The 19,266-nt window shown below is 47.5% G+C and overlaps 1 protein-coding gene and 1 non-coding gene across 3 annotated transcripts in view; both read right to left on the bottom strand.

Annotated features, from left to right (window-relative positions):
• GRID2 (glutamate ionotropic receptor delta type subunit 2) overlaps positions 1-19,266 on the bottom strand; it is a 1,073,619-nt gene that overhangs the window by 164,549 nt on the left and 889,804 nt on the right. For both annotated transcript variants that reach the window (XM_054163312.1, XM_054163301.1), the window contains one exon: positions 6,984-7,181. In XM_054163312.1, the coding sequence (XP_054019287.1) occupies positions 6,984-7,181 (198 nt within the window). The remainder of the gene's footprint in view (positions 1-6,983; positions 7,182-19,266) is intronic.
• On the bottom strand, positions 18,239-18,310 carry TRNAE-CUC (transfer RNA glutamic acid (anticodon CUC)). Its single transcript has one exon. It is a non-coding gene; the product is annotated as a tRNA-Glu (tRNA).

Here is a 19,266-nt window from a genome sequence, read left to right as displayed (position 1 = left end):
TTGCTTAGCCTGGAGAAGAGGAGGCTCAGGGGAGACCTTCTTGCTCTCTACAACTACCTGAAGGGAGGTTACAGCCAGGAGGGAGTTAGTCTCCTCTCTCAGGCAACCAGCAGCAGAACAAGAGGACACAGTCTCAAGCTGCACCAGGGGAAGGAATTGGATGTGGCACTTGGTGCCATGGTCTAGTCATGAGGTCTGTGGTGACAGGTTGGACTTGATGATCTCTGAGGTCTCTTCCAACCTTGGTGATACTGTGATATACTGTGATACTGTGATACTCTGAAGACCTCAGTTAAAATGATGTTGATAATTCATATTAATTGATCACAGAGTAGAATAAGTGGTGGAAGACAGGGAGACCTGACGATCTGGACAGAAAAAGTGCTTGAAAATACTGAATTGCTTAAAAGCCATGGAAGAGAGTTTCACCTTTCATTTGTGGGTTAGATTCTTTAGTGTCTTGAGCAAAACTGTGTCCATGTGCACAGCTGAATGTATGGCTTCATAGAAACAGAGAATCACAGAATTGTCAGGGTTGGAAGGGACCTCAAGGATCAGCCAGTTCCAAGCCCCCTGCCATGGCCAGGGACACCTCACACTACAGCAGGTTGCTCACAGCCACATCCAGCCTGGCTGCAAAAACCCCCAGAGATAAGGCTGCCACCACCTCCCTGGGCAACCTGTGCCAGTCTCTCACCACCCTCATGGGGAACAACTTCTTAACAGCCAACATAAATCTCCCCTCCTTAAGCTTGGGTCTGTTCCCCCCAGTCCTACCATTCCCTGACACCCTCAAAAGCCCCTCCCCAGCTTTCTTGTTTCCCCCTTCAGATACCAGAAGGCCACAATTAGGTTTCCTTGGAGCCTTCTCTTCTCCAGACTGAACAACCCCAATTCCCTCAGTCTGTCCCCAGAGGAGAGCAGCTTCATCCTTCTGCTCATCCTTGTGGCCCTTCTCTGGACACCTTCCAGCACCTCCAGACACAGTGCTCCAGGTGTGGTCTCAGCAGAGTGGAGCAGAGGGGGAGAATCCCCTCCCTGGCCCTGCTGGCCACACTTCTCCTGATGCAGCCCAGGCTTTGCTTGGCTCTCTGGGCTGCAAGTGCTCACTGCTGGCTCCTGTTGAGCTTCTCATCCTCCAGCACCCCCAAGGCCTTTTCTTCAGGGCTGCTCACAAGCCAGACCCTGCCCAGCCTATGTTGGTGCCTCGGATTGCACTGACCCAGCTGCAGGACCTTGCCCTTGGTCTTGTTGAACCTCATGAGGTTGTCATGGGCTCAGCTCTGCAGCCTGTCCAGGTCCCTCTGGGTATAGATCCCTTCCCTCCAGCTGGTCAGGTGCACCACACAGCTTGGTGTCATCAATGAACTCGCTGAGGGTGCCTCAATGCCACCATGGCACCAACAAAGATGTTAAACAAGCCTGGTCCCAGTACTGATCCTTGAGGGACTCCACTTGTCCCTGGCCTCCACTTGGACATGGACCCATTGACTTTGGGTGCATCCATCAAGCCAGTTCTGTGTCCACTGAGCTTCATTAATTCACTTCGTTTTCCCTCCTAACAGTTTTTTGAGTGATGATTTAACAGGCCAACAAACTCAGTCAGTAACCCAAGTAAAGATCTTCTCAGAATTGTCCATAAAAATATTCAGAACATCTGAGTCTCTATTTTTTGATTATAACACTTTTGGTCAAGTGATTTGAGTATCTGCTAATAGTTACATTCCAGCTCAGGTGAGAAGGTTGCCAAGCAAGTTTGCTGATGACACCAAACTGGGAGGCTTGGCTGAGACACCTGAAGGCTGTGTGGCCATTCAGAGACTTGGACAGACTGAGAGCTGGGCAGAGAGGAACCTCAAGAGGTTCAACAAGGATAAATGCAGAGTCTTGCAGCTGGGAAGGAAGAATAAACTGCAGCAGTGCAGGCTGGGAGGTGATCTGCTGAAGAGCAGCCCTGTGGAGAGGGACCTGGGAGTGCTGGTGGACAACAAGTTCTGCATGGCACAGCAATGTGCCCTGGGGGCCAAGAAGGCCAATGGGGTCCTGGGGTGCATTCAGAGGAGTGTGTCCAGCAGAGCCAGGGAGGTTCTCCTCCCCCTCTACTCTGCCCTGGTGAGGCCACACCTGGAATATTGCATCCAGCTCTGGGCCCCTCAGTTCAAGAAGAACCTCAGGGAACTGCTTGAAAGAGTCCAGCAGAGAGCCACAAAAATGATGAAGGCAGTGGAACATCTTCATTATGAGGAGAGCCTGAGGGAGCTGAGGGCTCTGGAGCTTGGACAGGAGGAGCCTGAGGGTGACCTCATTCATGTTGGTAAAGATGTGCAGGGTGAGTGCCCAGAGGCTGGAGCCAGGCTCTGCTGGGTGATGCCCAATGCCAGCACAAGGGGCAGTGGTGGAAGCTGAGGCAGAGGAAGTTGCATGGAAACAGGAGGAAAAAAAATTTCTCTGTGAGTGTGAGAGAGCCCTGGAAGAGGCTGCCCAGGGGGTTGTGGAGTCTCCCTCTCTGGAGATATTCAAACCCCACCTGGATGTGTTCTTGTGTGACCTGCTCTAGGTGCTCCTGCTCTGGCAGGGGGGTTGGACTGGATGAGTTTTTGAGGTCCCTTCAGCCCCTAACATTCTGTGAGTCTGTGGTTCTGTGATTGTTTAGCAGAAAACAAGGTTTAGCATGAAACCAAGCTTGAGTATAGGCAGATCTACTGGTGGTGAGCATTTTAAATTTTGTATAGATTCTGCCAACTGCCAAATCTGGAAGATGAAAAAAATGCAATGGTTGCCATTAACTTGTCAAATTGCATTGGAGAAGACATCAGTTTGATGAAATCAAGGTTCACTTAGTGCCTTAGTGTATGCAATTATGTCCATATTTGGATGAAAGGTGCCAATCCAAATTATTAACATGCAAAACTCTCCACAAAGTTTTTGCTGTGTAAACCCCAGCCAAGTATAACATCTTAGGTGTCGAACATATTTCTCGTGCATGAAACTGTGAGACCTGAAACTGAATGAAAAACACCAGCAGAGGGCATTGAAGTTCAGCATCACCCTGGCACTGTGCCTTCACTGCCCAAAAAGGCTTTGGAGAGGCATTACAGAGGCCTTCCAGCACCTTCTGCCCTGTACTCAGCACTGTTTAGCCCTCACCTTGAGTACTGAGCCCAGTACTCACTGGACCCCAGACAGCCTCTGACCACCACATCACCCACCAGCCCTTCTCTATTGGTGAAAAGAAGGCCAAGCAAAGCCTCACCCCTGGCAGGCTCACGCAGCACCTGGGATAAGAAGCTGTCCTCCATGCACTCTAAGAACCTCCTAGACTGTCTCCTCTCTGCTGTGTTGAGATCCCAGCAGATATCAGGGAGGTTGAAGTCTCCCATGAGAACAAGGTCAACCTGCAATGCTTCTTTGCTATTGCTTAAGCAAGCACACCTCGTACACATAGAAAGCAATCTAATGGTAATTCCTGTGGTTCATGATCAAGAGCAGGGAAAATAAATGAATCTACTTTAAATTCCTCCCAAGAGGCCTTTCATTTTATCCACTTTCAGTGCTAAATCAAGTTTCAATGAACACTGGAAGCAATAAACCACAGTCCCATGTGTCACACAGTTATTAATATGAACATGAAAAATATGAACCCCAGGTACATTTTTTCTCCTCAAGTTGACACACAGGCATCCAAATGCTTCTCATTCTACTCAGATATTATTTTGTTTCCTCACTTTGTCCTCCCTGAATGCTTTCTTCCTTCCTGTGCCACTGCCCTTTGGAACATCTGTTAACAAATAGGGTCTCTCATGAGAATGCAGAATACAGACTTAACCAGGTTGGAAAACACCTTTGACATCATCAAGTCCAACCTATCACCCAGCACCATCTAATAAACTAAACCATGGCACCAAGTGCCTCATCCAGGCTCTTTTTAAACACTTCCAGTGATGGTGACTCCACCACCTCCCTGGGCAGCACATCCCAATGGCAAAGATCTCTTTCTGGGAAGAATTTCTTCCTAACATCCAGCCTAAACCTCCCCCGGCACAGCTTGAGACTGTGTCCTCTTGTTCTGGTGCTGCTTACCTGGGAGAAGAGACCAACCCCCACCTGGCTACAACCTCCCTTCAGGGAGTTGGAGACAGCCAGAAGGTCTCCCCTGAGCCTCCTCTTCTCCAGGCTAAGCAACCCCAGCTCCCTCAGCCTCTCCTCACAGGGCTGTACTCCAGACCCCTCCCCAGCTTTGTTGCCCTTCTCTGGACACCTTCCAGCATCTCAACATCTTTCCTAAACTGAGGGGCCCAGAACTGGACACAAGGTGTGGCCTAACCAGTGCTGAGTCCAGGGCAGAATGACTTCCCTGTTCCTGCTGGCCACACTATTGCTGGAGGCTCCTACTTGGCTTGCAGGTCCTCTTAGAAATGTTTAGGCATATATTTAGTTTTCATAGAATAATTGTCAGGGTTGGAAGGGTCCTCAAGGATCAGCCAGTTCCAACCCCCCTGCCATGGGCAGGGACACCTCACACTAAATCAGGCTGCTCAGAGCCACATCCAGCATGGCCTTAAAAAACTCCAGGGATGAGGCTGCTATCACATCCCTGGTTTTCTGATGGAACTAAGTGGAATCAGGTAGTTTTCCCTATACTGTTTGCTTCCTGGTGGCTCTTCATTAGAAGAAAATCCATGCATGGTTAAATAGATTTTACTTTGATGAAGATGTCTGGAGCAAGGGTGTACCTAACGTGGGTCCTGGCCATCAGAGGAGGGGAGGTTTGTGTCAACAAGGTTGAAAAAGACCTTAAAGATCTACTTCCAGATCCTGTTCTAAAAGAGGACATGGACCTTGTCTGCAAAACTGGAAGAGAGTGAACTTGGCATAATGTCCTGTCTGTAAGGCCATGGGCATGTACTTCTGCAAATGCTGAATGCAGCAGTGCTGCTCTCACACTGTCTTGAAGACATAAATTATTCACTTGCTACAGTGACTGACACAATAATGAGACCTTCTTGTGGCCTTCCAGGATCTGAGGGAAGCTACAAGAAAGCTGGGGAGGGACTTTTGAGGGTGTCAGGGAGGGATAGGACTGGGGGGAATGGAGCAAAACCAGAAATGGGTAGATTCAGATTGGATGTTAGGAAGAAGTTGTTCCTCATGAGGGTGGTGAGAGCCTGGCACAGGTTGCCCAGGGAGGTGGTGGCAGCCTCATCCCTGGAGGTTTTTGCAGCCAGGGTGGATGTGGCTGTGAGCAACCTGCTGTAGTATGAGGTGTCCCTGCCCATGGCAGGGGGCTTGGAACTGGCTGATCCTTGAGGTCCCTTCCAACCCTGACAATTCTGTGATTCTGCTTTTACTACTACAATGCAGCAGCATTTACTGTGGGTACCTTATGTGCGGTTGCTTTCAGGAAGGCAGAATAGATTAAACCTGTTAATTATCACAGATTGTCAGTCAGATTTGAAAATGCACTTCCACAAACAGCCAAGAAGTTATTTACATGAACATCTACTGCAGGTAGTTAAGGAAATGTAGGTCTCCATAGCTGCAAAAGCTGCCTCTACAGGCTGGCACAAATGAGACATCAGCAAAACAGAGGCTGTCTAGCCCTTTTTCTCTCACTGTTGAAAGTGCAATCAGAGAAGATGGAAGTTAAAATGTGGTGCATTTGTTTATTTACGATACAATATTGAGCATTTAATACAAAATTAAGTAGATTAAGTGGCTAATTAATCACAGAATAGAGAACATACTACCCTTGATTCATACATCTACATGGTGTGAGTGTTATTGTATATCAACAAAACGTTTTCTTTTGATTATATGCTTCATGTCTTCATCACACCAACATTTATTCTAAGTGCCATATATTATTTATCTGCTGCATCACTAATTATTGTAGCACCAATTTTTCCTCTTTCCTCTTCAACTCATTTGTGTCAGGTCTTGCCAAATTAATAGGATGCTGTGCATCTCATTCTTTGCCTGTATTCAGATTTCATACTGCTGGAAAAAATAGGTTGTCCTGTTCCTTAAACAGAGTCATGGAATCATAGAATCATAGAATTACAGAATCATAGAATAATCCAGGCTGGAAGGAACCTCCAAAAGTCATCCAGTCTGACCTCCCTGCAGTCAGTAGGGACATCCCAAAGTAGATCAGGTTGTTGAGAATCATAGAATTGTTAGGGTTGGAAGGGGCCTCAAGGATCAGCCAGTTCCAACCCCCCAGCCATGGGCAGGGACACCTCACACTACAGCAGGTTGCTCACAGCCACATCCAGCCTGGCTGCAAAACCTCCAGGGATGAGGGGCTGCTACCACCTCCCTGGGCAACCTGTGCCAGTGTCTCACCACCCTCATGAGGAACAACTTCTTCCTCACATCCAATCTGAATCTACCCATTTCTAGTTTTGCTCCATTCCCCCAGTCCTATCCCTCCCTGACACGCTCAAAAGTCCCTCCCCAGCTTTCTTGTAGCCCCCTTCAGATCCTGCAAGGCCACAATATGGTCTTCTAGGAGCCCTCTCTTCTCCAGACTAAGAAGCTGAGGAGCTCCAGCCATCTGCTCATCCTCGTGGCCCTTCTTTGGACACGCTCCAGCACGTCCAAATCCTTCCTGTACCAGGGGCTCCAGCACTGGGCACAGTGCTCCAGGTGGGGTCTCACCAGAGCAGGCAGGAGGAGGAGAATCACCTCCCTCGACCTGCTGGCTATGCCATGCCTCACCGTGAGTATCTCTAGGGAAGGGGCCAGTTATCAGTAAACTCTATTTCTAGCTTTTCCTTAAGTGGATATGGTACCAAATTGTGGTGACACAGGCTCATGGGATGTTAGGAGTTGGAGATCATCAAGTCCAACCCCCAAGACACAAAGTGAACCAAGCGCTTGCTATCAGCAACTCAGTGAAAATGAGCTGAAGTAAATACACCACGCTGTGTATTATCCAGCTTTCTAACATGACCTCATTTGCAAGCTAGCAATAACCTTACCTTGAATACCAGTTCTCCAATCAACCCATTCCATGAGCCATCATCCTGAGGACTTCCATACTTGTGATCTGGAGCAACATAGATTTCATATTTGAAGCCAAGGTAAGTGGCCAAGGCTTCCAGCACGTCGATTGAGAAGCCCTGATACTTCTTTGGTTTGCCCAGGACATTTTCAGACACCATGACAAAGGGCTCTTCCTAAACAGAAAACAAAGGAAGCAACTGTTAATAGAGCAATTCTGTGGCATGCCTGCTGTGGTGGATTTAGAATAGAATAGAATAGAATAGAATAGAATAGAATAGAATAGAATAGAATACAATAGAATAGAATAGAATTGAATTAACCAGGTTGGAAAAGACCTTTGAGATCATCCAGTCCAACCTATCACCCAACACCATCTAATCAACTAAACCATGGCACCAAGTGCCTCATCCAGGCTCTTCCTAAACACCTCCAGTGATGGTGACTTAGCCTGTGCCTTTAAAATTTAGAAACATAGAATCAATGAGGTTGGAAGAGACCTCAAAGATCATCAAGTCCAACCTGTCACCACAGACCTCATGACTACACCATGGCACCAAGTGCCACATCCAATTCCTTCTTGAACACCTCCAGGGATGGTGACTCCACCACCTCCCTGGGCAGCACATTCCAATGGCTAATGACTCTCTCTGTGAAGAACTTTCTCCTCATCTCCAGCCTAAACCTCCCCTGGCACACCTCCCTGGGCAACCTGTACAAGTCTCTCACCACCCTCATGGGGAACAACTTCTTCCTCACATCCAATCTGAATCTTCCCACGTCTAGTTTTGCTACATTCACCCCAGTCCTATCACTCCCTGACACCCTCAAAAGTCCCTCCCCAGCTTTCTTGTAGCTCCCTTCAAATACTGGAAGGCCACAATTAGGTCTCCTCAGAGCCTTCTCCTCTCCAGACTGAACAGCCCCAACTCCCTCAGTCTGTCTCTATAACAGAAGAGCTCCAGCCCTCTGCTCATCCTCGTGGCCCTTTTCTGCTCCAGCACCTCCAGATCCTTCCTCCAATAGAGACTCCAGAACTGGACACAGAGCTCCAGCTGTGGTCTCAGCAGAGTGGAGCAGAGGGGGAGAATCACCTCCCTGGCCCTGCTGGCCACACTTCTCTTGCTGCAGCCCAGGCTCTGCTTGGCTCTCTGGGCTGCAAGTGCTCACTGCTAGCTCCTGTTGAGCTTCTCCTCCACCAGCACCCCCAACGCCTTTTCTCCAGGGCTGTTCTCAAGCCAGTCCCTGCCCAGCCTGTATTGGTGCCTGGGATTGCCCCAACCCGGCTGCAGGACCTTGTTGAACATGGAACAGGTCTTGTTGAACCTCAACCTCCCATGTAATATTGAACTCTTATCTCTTTGTCTCAACCCTGAGTTGTGTGTGCTACTTTCCTCCTCGCTTTCACATTGAGGGAGCAGACAGCTTAGCCCTTGTGCCAAACCACTACAGCTATGTATTTCATTAGTATATATTCTGCTGTGAGACTGCAGCTGAAATACTTTGCAGTAATGCCTTCTGACTGTGCTGGTGCTCGGCAGGGCACCACTCATCCACTCATACACACGGCCATACATATGCAGGAGTCTACAGAGCTGCCAGTTTCCACAGGCAGGGCAAATGCTTTACCTGACAAACACAGCCACCAATTCATACTGGAAAGTGTGAAAAACACGGCAAAATTTGCCATGCTACAGGCATGGGCATTTTCCTTGTCCCTCTGCTGCAATCTGTATCTAATATAAGCTGGGTGGTTTTGAGGAGTTCCATCCCAAGAGCATCCATTTGATTGGTTTGGGGAGAACCAATTATGGGACTATGACAAATTACTAAATATTTAGAGAACCACAGGATTATTCAGGTTGCAATAGACCTCTGAGATCATCAGGTCCAGCCTATGACCTAACACCACCACACCAAACAGACCATGGCACTAAGTGCCACATCCAATCTTGCCTTAAACACCTCCAGGAATGGTAACTCCCTCGCCTCCCTGGCCAGCACATCCCAGTACCTAATCAGCCTTTCTGTCAGGAAGTGCTTCCTAATATCCAACCTAAACCTCTCCTGGCACAGCTTCAGGCCATGTCCTCGTTTCCTGTCACAAGTTGCCTGGGAGCACAGCCTGACCCCCACTGACTACAACTTCCCTTCAGGTAGTTGCAGACAGTGATAAGGTCCCCCCTGAGCCTCCTCTCCTCCAGGCTGAACACCCCCAGCTCCCTCAGCCTCTCCTCATCAGCCTTTCCCTCCAGCCCCTTCCCCAGTCTGGTTGCTCTCCTCTGGACCTGCTCCAGCACCTCAAGCTCTCTCTTGCAGTGAGGGCCCAGAGCTGCACACAGTGCTGGAGGTGAGGCCTCACCGAAAAGATAACCGTAATAAAGAATACAAAGAGATACTAAAAGCTGGAACTGGTTGGTAAGATTTCCAAACAACACACTTTTCCCTTTCTCCAAGATCTGCTGTTGTTTTCCTCCATTTTTAAATTAATGTTTATAATATTTTCAGAACTAAATTTATTTGGGGGTGGGGGTGAAGGGGGCAAACCTGAATTCCTCTTTTGCCCTATTGTTCTTCCTGTTGAGTACTGCATCTCTAGATACTCTCCCTCCTGTATCTTTAAAATTAAATACAGAAAGCTATCATCCTCCTGAGCACAAACTCCATATTTGTCAAAGATGGATGTCATCAGATCTGTTCTTTATTTTCTCTGAGGACACCTCGCTGATCTGCTACAGTAGAGCAAAACTATCTAATGTCCCCCACTTTCAAAGGTGTGCCACATTGCTGCCTTTTCATTCTTGACATGGTGCTGTAATGGAGTAGGAGTTTCTCAGAAACATTGACTTCTGAGGTGCAAAACTTTAGGTCTGGCTTGTTGGGCTTTGGCCACAACAAGCACATGGACATTGCCAGGAGGAGCTTCAATAAGGCCCAATGCCAGGTCCTGCACTTGGGTCACAACAACCCCAAGCAAGGCTCCAGGCCTGGTGCAGTGTGGCTGGAAAGCTGCTGGCAGAAAGGGATCTGGGGGTGCTCATGGACAAGCAGCTGAAGAGGAGCCAGCAGTGTGCCCAAGTGGCCAAGAAAGCCAAGGGCATCCTGGCCTGCATTGTGCCTGCAATTCAGTGATGCCTGTTCATATAGATTGGTATGGTATAACTAACTGAAAATATTCAGTGAAGTGTCACAGAATCACAGAAAACATCCAGTTGGAAGAGATCTCCAAGCTCATCCAGTCCAACCTTCCACCCAGCACTCAAGCCTCAACACTAAACCATGTCCCTAAGCACCAGCTCCACACACTGCTTCAACACCTCCAGGGATGGTGACTCCAGCACTGCCCTGGGCAGAACATTCCAATGGCTGAGAGCCCTCTCTGGGAAGAAATATTTCCTAGCATCCAGCCTGCACCTCCCCTGCTGCAGCTTGGAACCTTCCATGTTCAAGTTTGTCTCCATTGTTCCTTGGCCTATTGCTGTGCACCACCCAAAAGATCTTGGCCCCCTCCACTTGACCCTCCACCCTTCAGCTGTTGATAGACATTGATCAGATCCCCTCTCAGCCTTCTCTTCTCCAGACTCAACAGCCCCAGGGCTCTCAGTCTCTCTTCACAGGGGAGATGCTCAAGTCCCCTAAGCATCCTTGTACCTGTAGATGCTGGAATGTACTTTATAGATGGAAAAGTAAAGCAGAATGTTTGGGAATATTCTCCTGCTCAGCTGAATCCTCTGTTGCTTAGCATGGGCAGAAAAACTTCTTAGTCAGGAGGCTATTAAGAAATTAATGAAGGAACAGAAAGTGGCTTATGAGATCAGAGAAACTGATCACTGCTGGGGTTAACAACACATATTGGGGCTTGACTTTTAAGCTGCAGATGGATGGCCTTATGTGCTTCTCCTATGCTTGGATGAGAATTTTGGAATTAAGTAGTTATATGAGTGGTTAGAATTCACAAAGCCTATGAAAATGACTTCTGTGTCCACTCATCAGGCATTTCTGAACATCTGGGGTGATCATACTTTAATATTGCCACTCTGTTAAATGGGACTCTGTATTCTTTAATCAGCTCTTTTTCTCTGATGAAAATGGAAAAGGAAAAAAAAAACAGAAGCAAGAAAGGCAGCTCAGCTGTGAGCAAGGCTTTCAACCTGTGCTCAGCACTGCCTCTAGAACCAGCAGGCAGGCCCCGTGAAAGGATTCACATATCCCAAGCGAGGCCTCGGGAGTCACAGGCAGTAAATAATCCCTGAGACAATTTAGAACTCCCATTACCTGCAAATGCTGAGAAATTGCTCCCCAAACTGAACTTCACCCTCATCACTGGATCTCTCAAATTCTCTCCAATGGCTGCTGGATGACCACGTACAGCCATTAGAACCAGCAAGAAGCATTAAGGCTCATGAAGCAGCACCAAACCAGTCTCAAGCACAGGATGCATTTTCTTGTTGCTAGGCATAATCACTTTTTTCCTTGAATCATAAAATAGTTAACCTCCTACTTTTCAATGTTAGCCATTTCTCATTTCTTCCCCCCACCCCACTCCAGCCTCCACAGTGAAATATGCAGCCCCAAATACTGCATTTCCTCAAGTATCTCAGAATCAAAGAAACATTCAGGTTGGAACAGACCCTCAGGATCACAAAGTCCAACCATGAACCCTACTCTGCAAGGGTCACCCCTAAACCAGAGCCCCAAGCACCACATCCAAACCACCTTGAAACACAGCCAGGCTTGGAGACTCCACCACCTCCCTGGGCAGCACATTCCAATGCCTGAACTCTCTTGATGGGAAAAAATTCTTCCTGATGTCCAGTCTAAACTTACCCAGTCACAGCTTGAGGCCATTCCCTCTTGTTCTATCACTAATTACCTGTGAGAAGAGACCAGCAGCAGCCTCTCCACAAGGTCCTTCCAGGCAATTGTAGACAGCCAGGAGGTCTCCCCTCCACCTCCTCTGTTTCACACTAACCATCCCCAGCTCCTTCAGTTGCTCTTCATCAGATTTATTCTCCAGGCCCTTCCCCAGCTTCCTTGCCCTCCTCTTCTCCATACTCTGCATGGAATCTATGGAGGGATGTTCATCACCTCATCTGGGTAGCTAACTTAAGCCTCTAAATGCAGGTAGCTTTCATGTCCTTATTTGAAGGCACAAATGGGCTTGCTCTGGCAAAACCAAGGCTGATGTCTGCTGGACCCAGTGGCCTCTGTTTAGATTAATCTGTCTTGTCCTATCACTATTGGAACTGGCTGCCCAGAGAGGTGGTTGAGTCACCATCATTGGAGGTGTTTAGGAGGAGACTGGATGGGGTGCTTGGTTGCATGGTTTAGTTGATTAGGTGGTGTTGGATGATAGGTTGGATGTGATGATCTTGAAGGTCTCTTCCAACCTGGTCTATTCTATCCTATTCTATTCTATTTAATTATATGTGAGAAGTACTGTATTGACCACTGTTTTGGGGACTTTATTTGGCTAGGAACAGCACAGTAGGTTGATTTTTTTAATTGAACAGCTAGGTACATTACTTCTCCTTAGAATCAATAATTAACATTTAATTGAAACATTTCAGTCTGTCATGACAGAAATTCTCCCACTTGCAAGAGCTATAAAAGTTGCTGCAAAGCATAACACGATTTCCCACCTCTCAATAGCAATAAACCATAGATGAAGGTTTCAAATCTACAAAAACCTTGGATAATTAAGGTGTTGTAATGGATTTAAACTGCAGCACAGGAGGTTCCACCTCAACATGAGGAGGAACTTCTTCACTGTGAGGGTACCAGAGAACTGGAACAGGCTGCCCAGAGAGGTTGTGGAGTCTCCTTCTCTGGAGATTTTCCAGCCCTGTCTGGATGTGTTTCTGTGTGACCTGTGCTGGACTCCATGGTCCTGCTCTGGCAGAGGGGTTTGACTTGATGACCTCCAGAGGTCTCTTCCAACCCCTAACATCCTATGAGCTGTGATCCTATTGTGTCAATGGGCTGAGTAGCAGCATGGGCATCAAAACCCAGCATTCTTCAGTCCTGTGCTTTTCAAACATATTGATTAAGAAGTCAGGTGTGCTAACAGAAAGGTCACTTTGCCTGCAGCAAGGAGCTAGTTCATGCTCCAGAAGCTGAACACAGCATTAAAGGAAGGAGATTGCACATATGGCCTTTGGTTATCATTATTCTCAAGCATCTCTCTTTAATGACAGATCCATTGTCATCTTTGATGAGAGATCACAGTATCACAGAACATTAGAGGTTGGAAGGGACCTCCAGAGATCATCCAGTCCAACCCCCCCACCAGGGAGTCTGCACAGGAATGAATCCAGGTGGGGTTGGAAAGTCTCCAGAGAAGGAGACTCCACAACCTCTCTGGGCAGCCTGCTCCAGGGCTCTGGCATCCTCACTCTAAAGAAGTTTCTCCTCATGTTGAGCTGAAACCTTCTGTGACCATTTTAGGCTGTGCTAGAACACTCTGGCTGAATATTTTGAAAACATTCAGGTACTCTAAACAAATTTCATTGGTAGATTGGTAGAATGCAACTTTAAGTTTTAGTTCAGTTGGAATCTTTCTCAGTTCCAGTCTGTTCTGCCTTTCCAGCCTGTCTGCTTCTGAGCAACTAGCCAGAGCTGATCTTGAGATAAGAAAACTAATCCCTGCATGTGCTTTTGAGCCTAACAAAGAATTTCCTCCTTAATAACTACCTTTTCTCTCTCTCTAACCCTTTTGGGAATAAAGGGAGGTGGGGGGAGAGAGGGGGTGCAGGGGGGGAACCCTCCTCTCTCCAGAGGAGGGAGTTTTGTTCTGTATTGCTTTCTTTGCTGTGTATTTCTGTATATATTGTAAATTCTGTATATTGTGTACATAGCCATTTGCATTTCATCCTGCTTGTAAATACAGCTCATACCCTTTGTTTCTCCGACTGAGTCAGACGCGGCTTCTTTCTTTTTGGGGGAGGGAGAGCTGGGCCTTCTCTCACCACCACATCTTCCATGTTCAAGTTTGTCTCCATTGTTCCTTGGCTTTATTACTGTGCACCACCCAAAAGAACTTGGCCCCCTCCACTTGACCCCCAGCCCTCAGCTATTGATAGACATTGATCAGATCCCCTCTCAGCCTTCTCTTCTCCAGACTAAACAGCCCCAGGTCTCTCAGTCTCTCTTCAGTCCCCTAAGAATCCTTGTGGCTCTCTGCTGGACTCTCTCCAGTAGGTCTCTGTCTCTCTTGAACTGAGGAGCTCAGAGCTCAGTATTGCAGGTGTGGTCTCAGCAGGGCAGAGCAGAGGGGCAGGACCCTAGACCTAGACCTTCTGGCCACACTTTCTTGCTGCACCCCTTCTATGTACAAGCTTGTAGCCTAGTTTCTTGTCTTATATGAGTTTGTGCTTTCAGTTAAAGTATTTTAAACAACAGTGTGTGTGTCACCCACCTTCCTCCAAATGAAATGGTAGCTTCTGGATTTATTATGCTATTTAATTTAGTGCTATCTAGAAGAAAACAACAAAAAATGGCAGCTCCCTTTCTCAATACCTCCCCCTGCTCTGTAATGGGTCTAAACCTTCTTTCCAAGCCATCTATGGCAATGGTCTATTAGGATGCAGCCTTGCTGTGCCTATTGATTTTGAATCACAATAACTTAATGCACCTATTAGCTCTTTCTGAACCATTATAGTTCTATGATAGTAATATGGATTGAGGTTGGGATCAATTGGAGTGTCTAGAGTATGTCTAAACAGCACAATGCTGGGTTTAATGTAGCTGGTTCAGATACTGGAATTAGCAAGAGTGCAGTATGGGTATATTAACCTGCTGTGAGCTGCAGTATCCTCCTTCCAGCAGCCATGCAAGAGCTCCTTATTCATAACCAATTCACACAATCCTTCCTGACACTGCACTGTCATGCCCATCACCTCCTTTTCTGTCTTGCATAGTATGGAAGGATAATTACAATCAGAGCTGGAACCTCTTTCTGTTTAAAAGACAAATTTCCTCTGTGCCTTGTGACTTCTGTGAATCTGTTTGGAATGCAAGAACGCCCACAGAGCAGATGAGTATGGGTTGGTGAGAAGATGAGAGCAAAGGAACCTTGAGAGGTAGCCCTTTGACACACAGGTGAGCCAGGCTGGTCCCACTGGGTTTTGCATGGCACACACCCTCCTGTCAAACTGTGGCCCACAGCCAGGTCCCAAAACAGCTGAATTCCTTGGCATTCACCTCACCCAGCATACAGTACCTGCTACCTTAAAAAATAGATTGGAAATACTAATTGAAAACAACAGAAGCTGAGTTTCCCAGCAGGCTCTGAGATTAGAGCTTGTAAAGCAAATGATCACAGCAGGCATGTACAGGGTGAATAACTGCAAGGTTTATGATCTACCTGTTTTAATACAAGATAGGTAGCTCAAAGGGGCACAAACCAGCTATTAAATGTAACCTGTGCCTAGTCAGCAGCTATTTCAATTTGGCCCTAATACAGATGGGTGGGTGGGGGGTGTAATTTGAGGAAATATCATCACAATAAAGTATAACTTGAGCAAAAAAAATCAGCCTAAAAGCTATGCAGCCATTCAGAGACTTGAGGTGTGGCCTCAGCAGTGCTGAGCACAGAGGAATGATCATGCACCTTATATTTAATTGACTGATTAGAGGAGGTAATAAATGACTAGCACTTTGCATTTCAGGCATCTGTACTATCCACCTTCTCTTTGGGCTTTTCATAGTATCATAGTATCAGTCAGGGTTGGAAGGGACCACAAGGATCATCTAGTTCCAACCCCCCTGCCATGGGCAGGGACAGCCCACACTAGAGCAGGCTGGCCAGAGCCTCATTAAGCCTGGGCTTAAACACCTCCAGGGACGGGGCCTCAACCACCTCCCTGGACAACCCATTCCAGGGCTTCACCACTCTCATGGTGAAGAACTTCCTCCTCACCTCCAGCCTGAATCTCCCCACCTCCAGCTTCATTCCATTCCCCCTAGTCCTATCACTACCTGACATCCTGACAAGTCCCTCCCCAGCCTTCTTGTAGCCCCCTTCAGATACTGGAAGGCCACAATTAGGTCACCTCGGAGCCTTCTCTTCTCCAGACTGAACAGCCCCAACTCCTTCAGTCTGTCCTCATAGCAGAGCAGCTCCAGCCCTCTGCTCATCCTCGTGGCTCTTCTCTGGACACCTTCCAGCACCCCCAGATCCTTCTTGTAATAGGGGCTCCAGAACTGGAGGCAGTACTCCAGGTGGGGTCTCAGCAGAGCTCCTTTTGAGCTTCTCCTCCTCCAGCACCCCAAGTCTCTCTCCTCAGGGCTGCTTTCCAGCCTGGATTTGTGCCTGGGATTGCCTTGACCCAGATGCAGGACCCTGCACTTGGTCTTGTTGAACCTCATGAGGTTGGCTTGTGCCCACCTCTCCAGCCTGTCAGGGTCCCTCTGGTCAGGTCCCTTTTGGTCAGGTGGAATTTCTGTCAGCTAGAGTTTGTGGCTGTGGTGATTTTAGGCTCTGCCTTTAAAATTTAGTTAAGGATGTTGAGCAGAAAATTAGAAAAATATAAAAAAATCACTATTGGGTGTGGAAAGGAAAACCAAAGATTACTCTAAACAAATTCATTGGATCAGTATCTGGAATCAGAGGAGCTGTACCAGAACAATACCAGAACTCTTCTCTTCTGGTTTTGCTTTGCTTGGGGGAGGTTAACCTGCTTTGGCTGGCCTTGGCTGAGCTGTTTAGTTAAGTCTAAGCCACTGCTTCTCTCTGCTCCTTTCTCTCTTGGGACAGGAGGGAAGAGGGGGTCAGTGGAAAGGCTTCCCTGGTCTCTGCCCAGGGGGTTTCCTGTTGTTTGCTAATTGTCAATATCTGTATCATATTGTAACTCCTGTATGTTCTGTACATCTTCATTGCCTCCCATTGCAGAGTGTAGTTCTTGCTTGTGAACACAGCCTCATTTGCTTCTGACTGAGCTGCTCTGGCTAAGTTAATGCTGGGGGGGAAACTTCAACCCACCACAGTGGCTTAGAGAGATGTGTTATTTCATCTTCTTGTTTTCTGGCAGTTTGGGGGAAGTACCATCAGTCAAGGCCACCTGAGTTTCTGTCTCATTTGCTTCCTTCCTTGATTCACACAGTTTACAGAATCCCTGCCTCTTATCCCTGCTGAGTGAAACCAAGTGGACCTTGCTTTGCAGTGTGATTCACACTTGGTTTTGTCAAGATTGCACTGAGCAGCCAGCCAAAGCTCCGCAATTTCAAGAGAGTAAAGGAAGTTTTATGCTATGAAGCTGTGGCAGTTTTAGGCTCTGCCTTTAAAAGTTAGCTGCAGATTTTGAGTAGAAAAGTAGAAAAATACAAACAATTCACAATTGGGTGTAAAAAGGAAAACAAAAGATTATGCTAGCCTAATTTCATTGGTCAGGATGTCTGGTACAGAAGCAAGTGTTCTATAAACATCTCACACCTTTTACCTTCATTCCTTGCCTTCTTCTTCTCTAGATGCTTGGCTGTTCTCCTTGGCTGGGAAGGATTTACTAGCTGCTAGATGATCTTGCAGATAAGAACTAACATCCCTTCTAATGTCTCTCTTCCTTAATTATAGGGGGAAAGGAGGTGGCTTTGGGAGGAGTGGGGCAGTGGTTGTTTTGACCAGGGTTGGGGTTTTTTTTGGTGCTATTTTCTGATTGCAAATGCCTCTATAATGTTGTAACACCTGTGTATTTTCACAGAATCATAGAATCAGTAAGGTTGGAAAAGACCTCAGAGATCACCAAGTCCAACCTATCACCAAACACCTGACAACTAAACCATGGCTCCAAGTGCCTCATCCAAGCCTTTTTTGAACATCTCCAGTGATGGTGACTCCACCACCTGCCTGGGCAGCACATTCCAATGGCCAATTCCTCTTGCTGGGAAGAATTCTCTCCTCACCTCCAGCCTAAACCTCCCTTGGCACAGCTTGAGACTGTGTCCTCTTGTTCTGGTGCTGGTTGCCTGGGAGAAGAGACCAACCCCCAGCTGGCTACAACCTCCCTTCAGGTAGTTGTAGAGAACAATAAGGTCTCCCCTGAGCCTCCTCTTCTGCAGGCTAAGCAACCCCCAGATCCCTCACCGAGCTGTGCTCCAGACCCCTCCCCAGCTTTGTTTCCCTTCTTTGGACACGTTCAAGTGTCTCAACGTCCTTCTTAAACTGAGGGGCCTAAAGGTGGACACAGGACTCAAGGTATGACCTAACGGGTGCTGAATACAGGGGGCAAAAGTTCCTTTCCCTGACCGGGAATCGAACCCGGGCCGCGGCGGTGAGAGCGCCGAATCCTAACCACTAGACCACCAGGGAAGCCTGGCCGTGTGTGGCGGCTGGTCCAAACTGCTGTGGCTTTGCCTGGCTCCGCGGGTCCCCGGCTTGACTTAAGGGAGAGCCACTGAGAAGCCGGCCGGCCCCCTGCTCAGCCGGCTGGCGGGTGGCTTTGAGCAGCCACTCGGTAGCACTGCGCCGGGAGTGCCTGGTGTGCAGCTCCCTCACATTCATTGCATTCCCTTGTAGAGTGTGGGTTTGCTTTGCAAATACAGCTTCCATTTGCTTTCCATCTTGAGCTGGTCGTGCTTATTTAATGTAGTGGGAAATTCCAACCCACCGCAGAAGCTGTCACAAATGGTTTGCATCTTCTGCACTTCTCACCTTCGGTAACACATTCTACACAAACCCAGAGTCCGAAATGCTGGTAGCACAGGCGGGACCTTTAGGCTATGCCTTTAAAATTGTTTTCACAGATCTCAAGCAGAAAGTAGTAAAATGTAAATAAATCACTATTGGGTGTAAAAAGGGAAACAATGATAGCTCTAAACAATCCTATTGGAGAGATAGCCACCATAAGTTTTAGTCCCCCAAACAATTTCTCTCAATCTCCTCACTTCTTTGCTCTGGAGAGATACTAACTTGCTTCTGCTTGACCTTGACTGTGTTGTTTTGGTTAAGTCTTACGTCCCTCTTATCCATTCTCTTCCCCCTTTTTGTACAGGTGGGTAAGGGGGAGGCAATGTGGGAGTAGCTTCCCCTGGTCCTTGGCCAAGGGGATCCTTGTGCTGTTCATTAATTGCAAATACCTGTAAATATTGTAATTCCTTTCTATTTTGTACATTCATTGCATTAATTTCATTCATTACATTGTATGGTTTAGTTGATTATGTGGTGTTGGATGATAGGTTGGACATGATGATCTTGAAGGTCTCTTCCAACCTGGTCTGGTCTGGTCTATTCTATTCTATTCTATTCTATTCTATTCTATTCTATTC

This window comes from Dryobates pubescens, chromosome 1 (assembly GCF_014839835.1).
Source record: "Dryobates pubescens isolate bDryPub1 chromosome 1, bDryPub1.pri, whole genome shotgun sequence".
Classification (NCBI taxonomy): domain Eukaryota; kingdom Metazoa; phylum Chordata; class Aves; order Piciformes; family Picidae; genus Dryobates; species Dryobates pubescens.
This window is presented reverse-complemented; position numbering and strand designations above follow the sequence as displayed.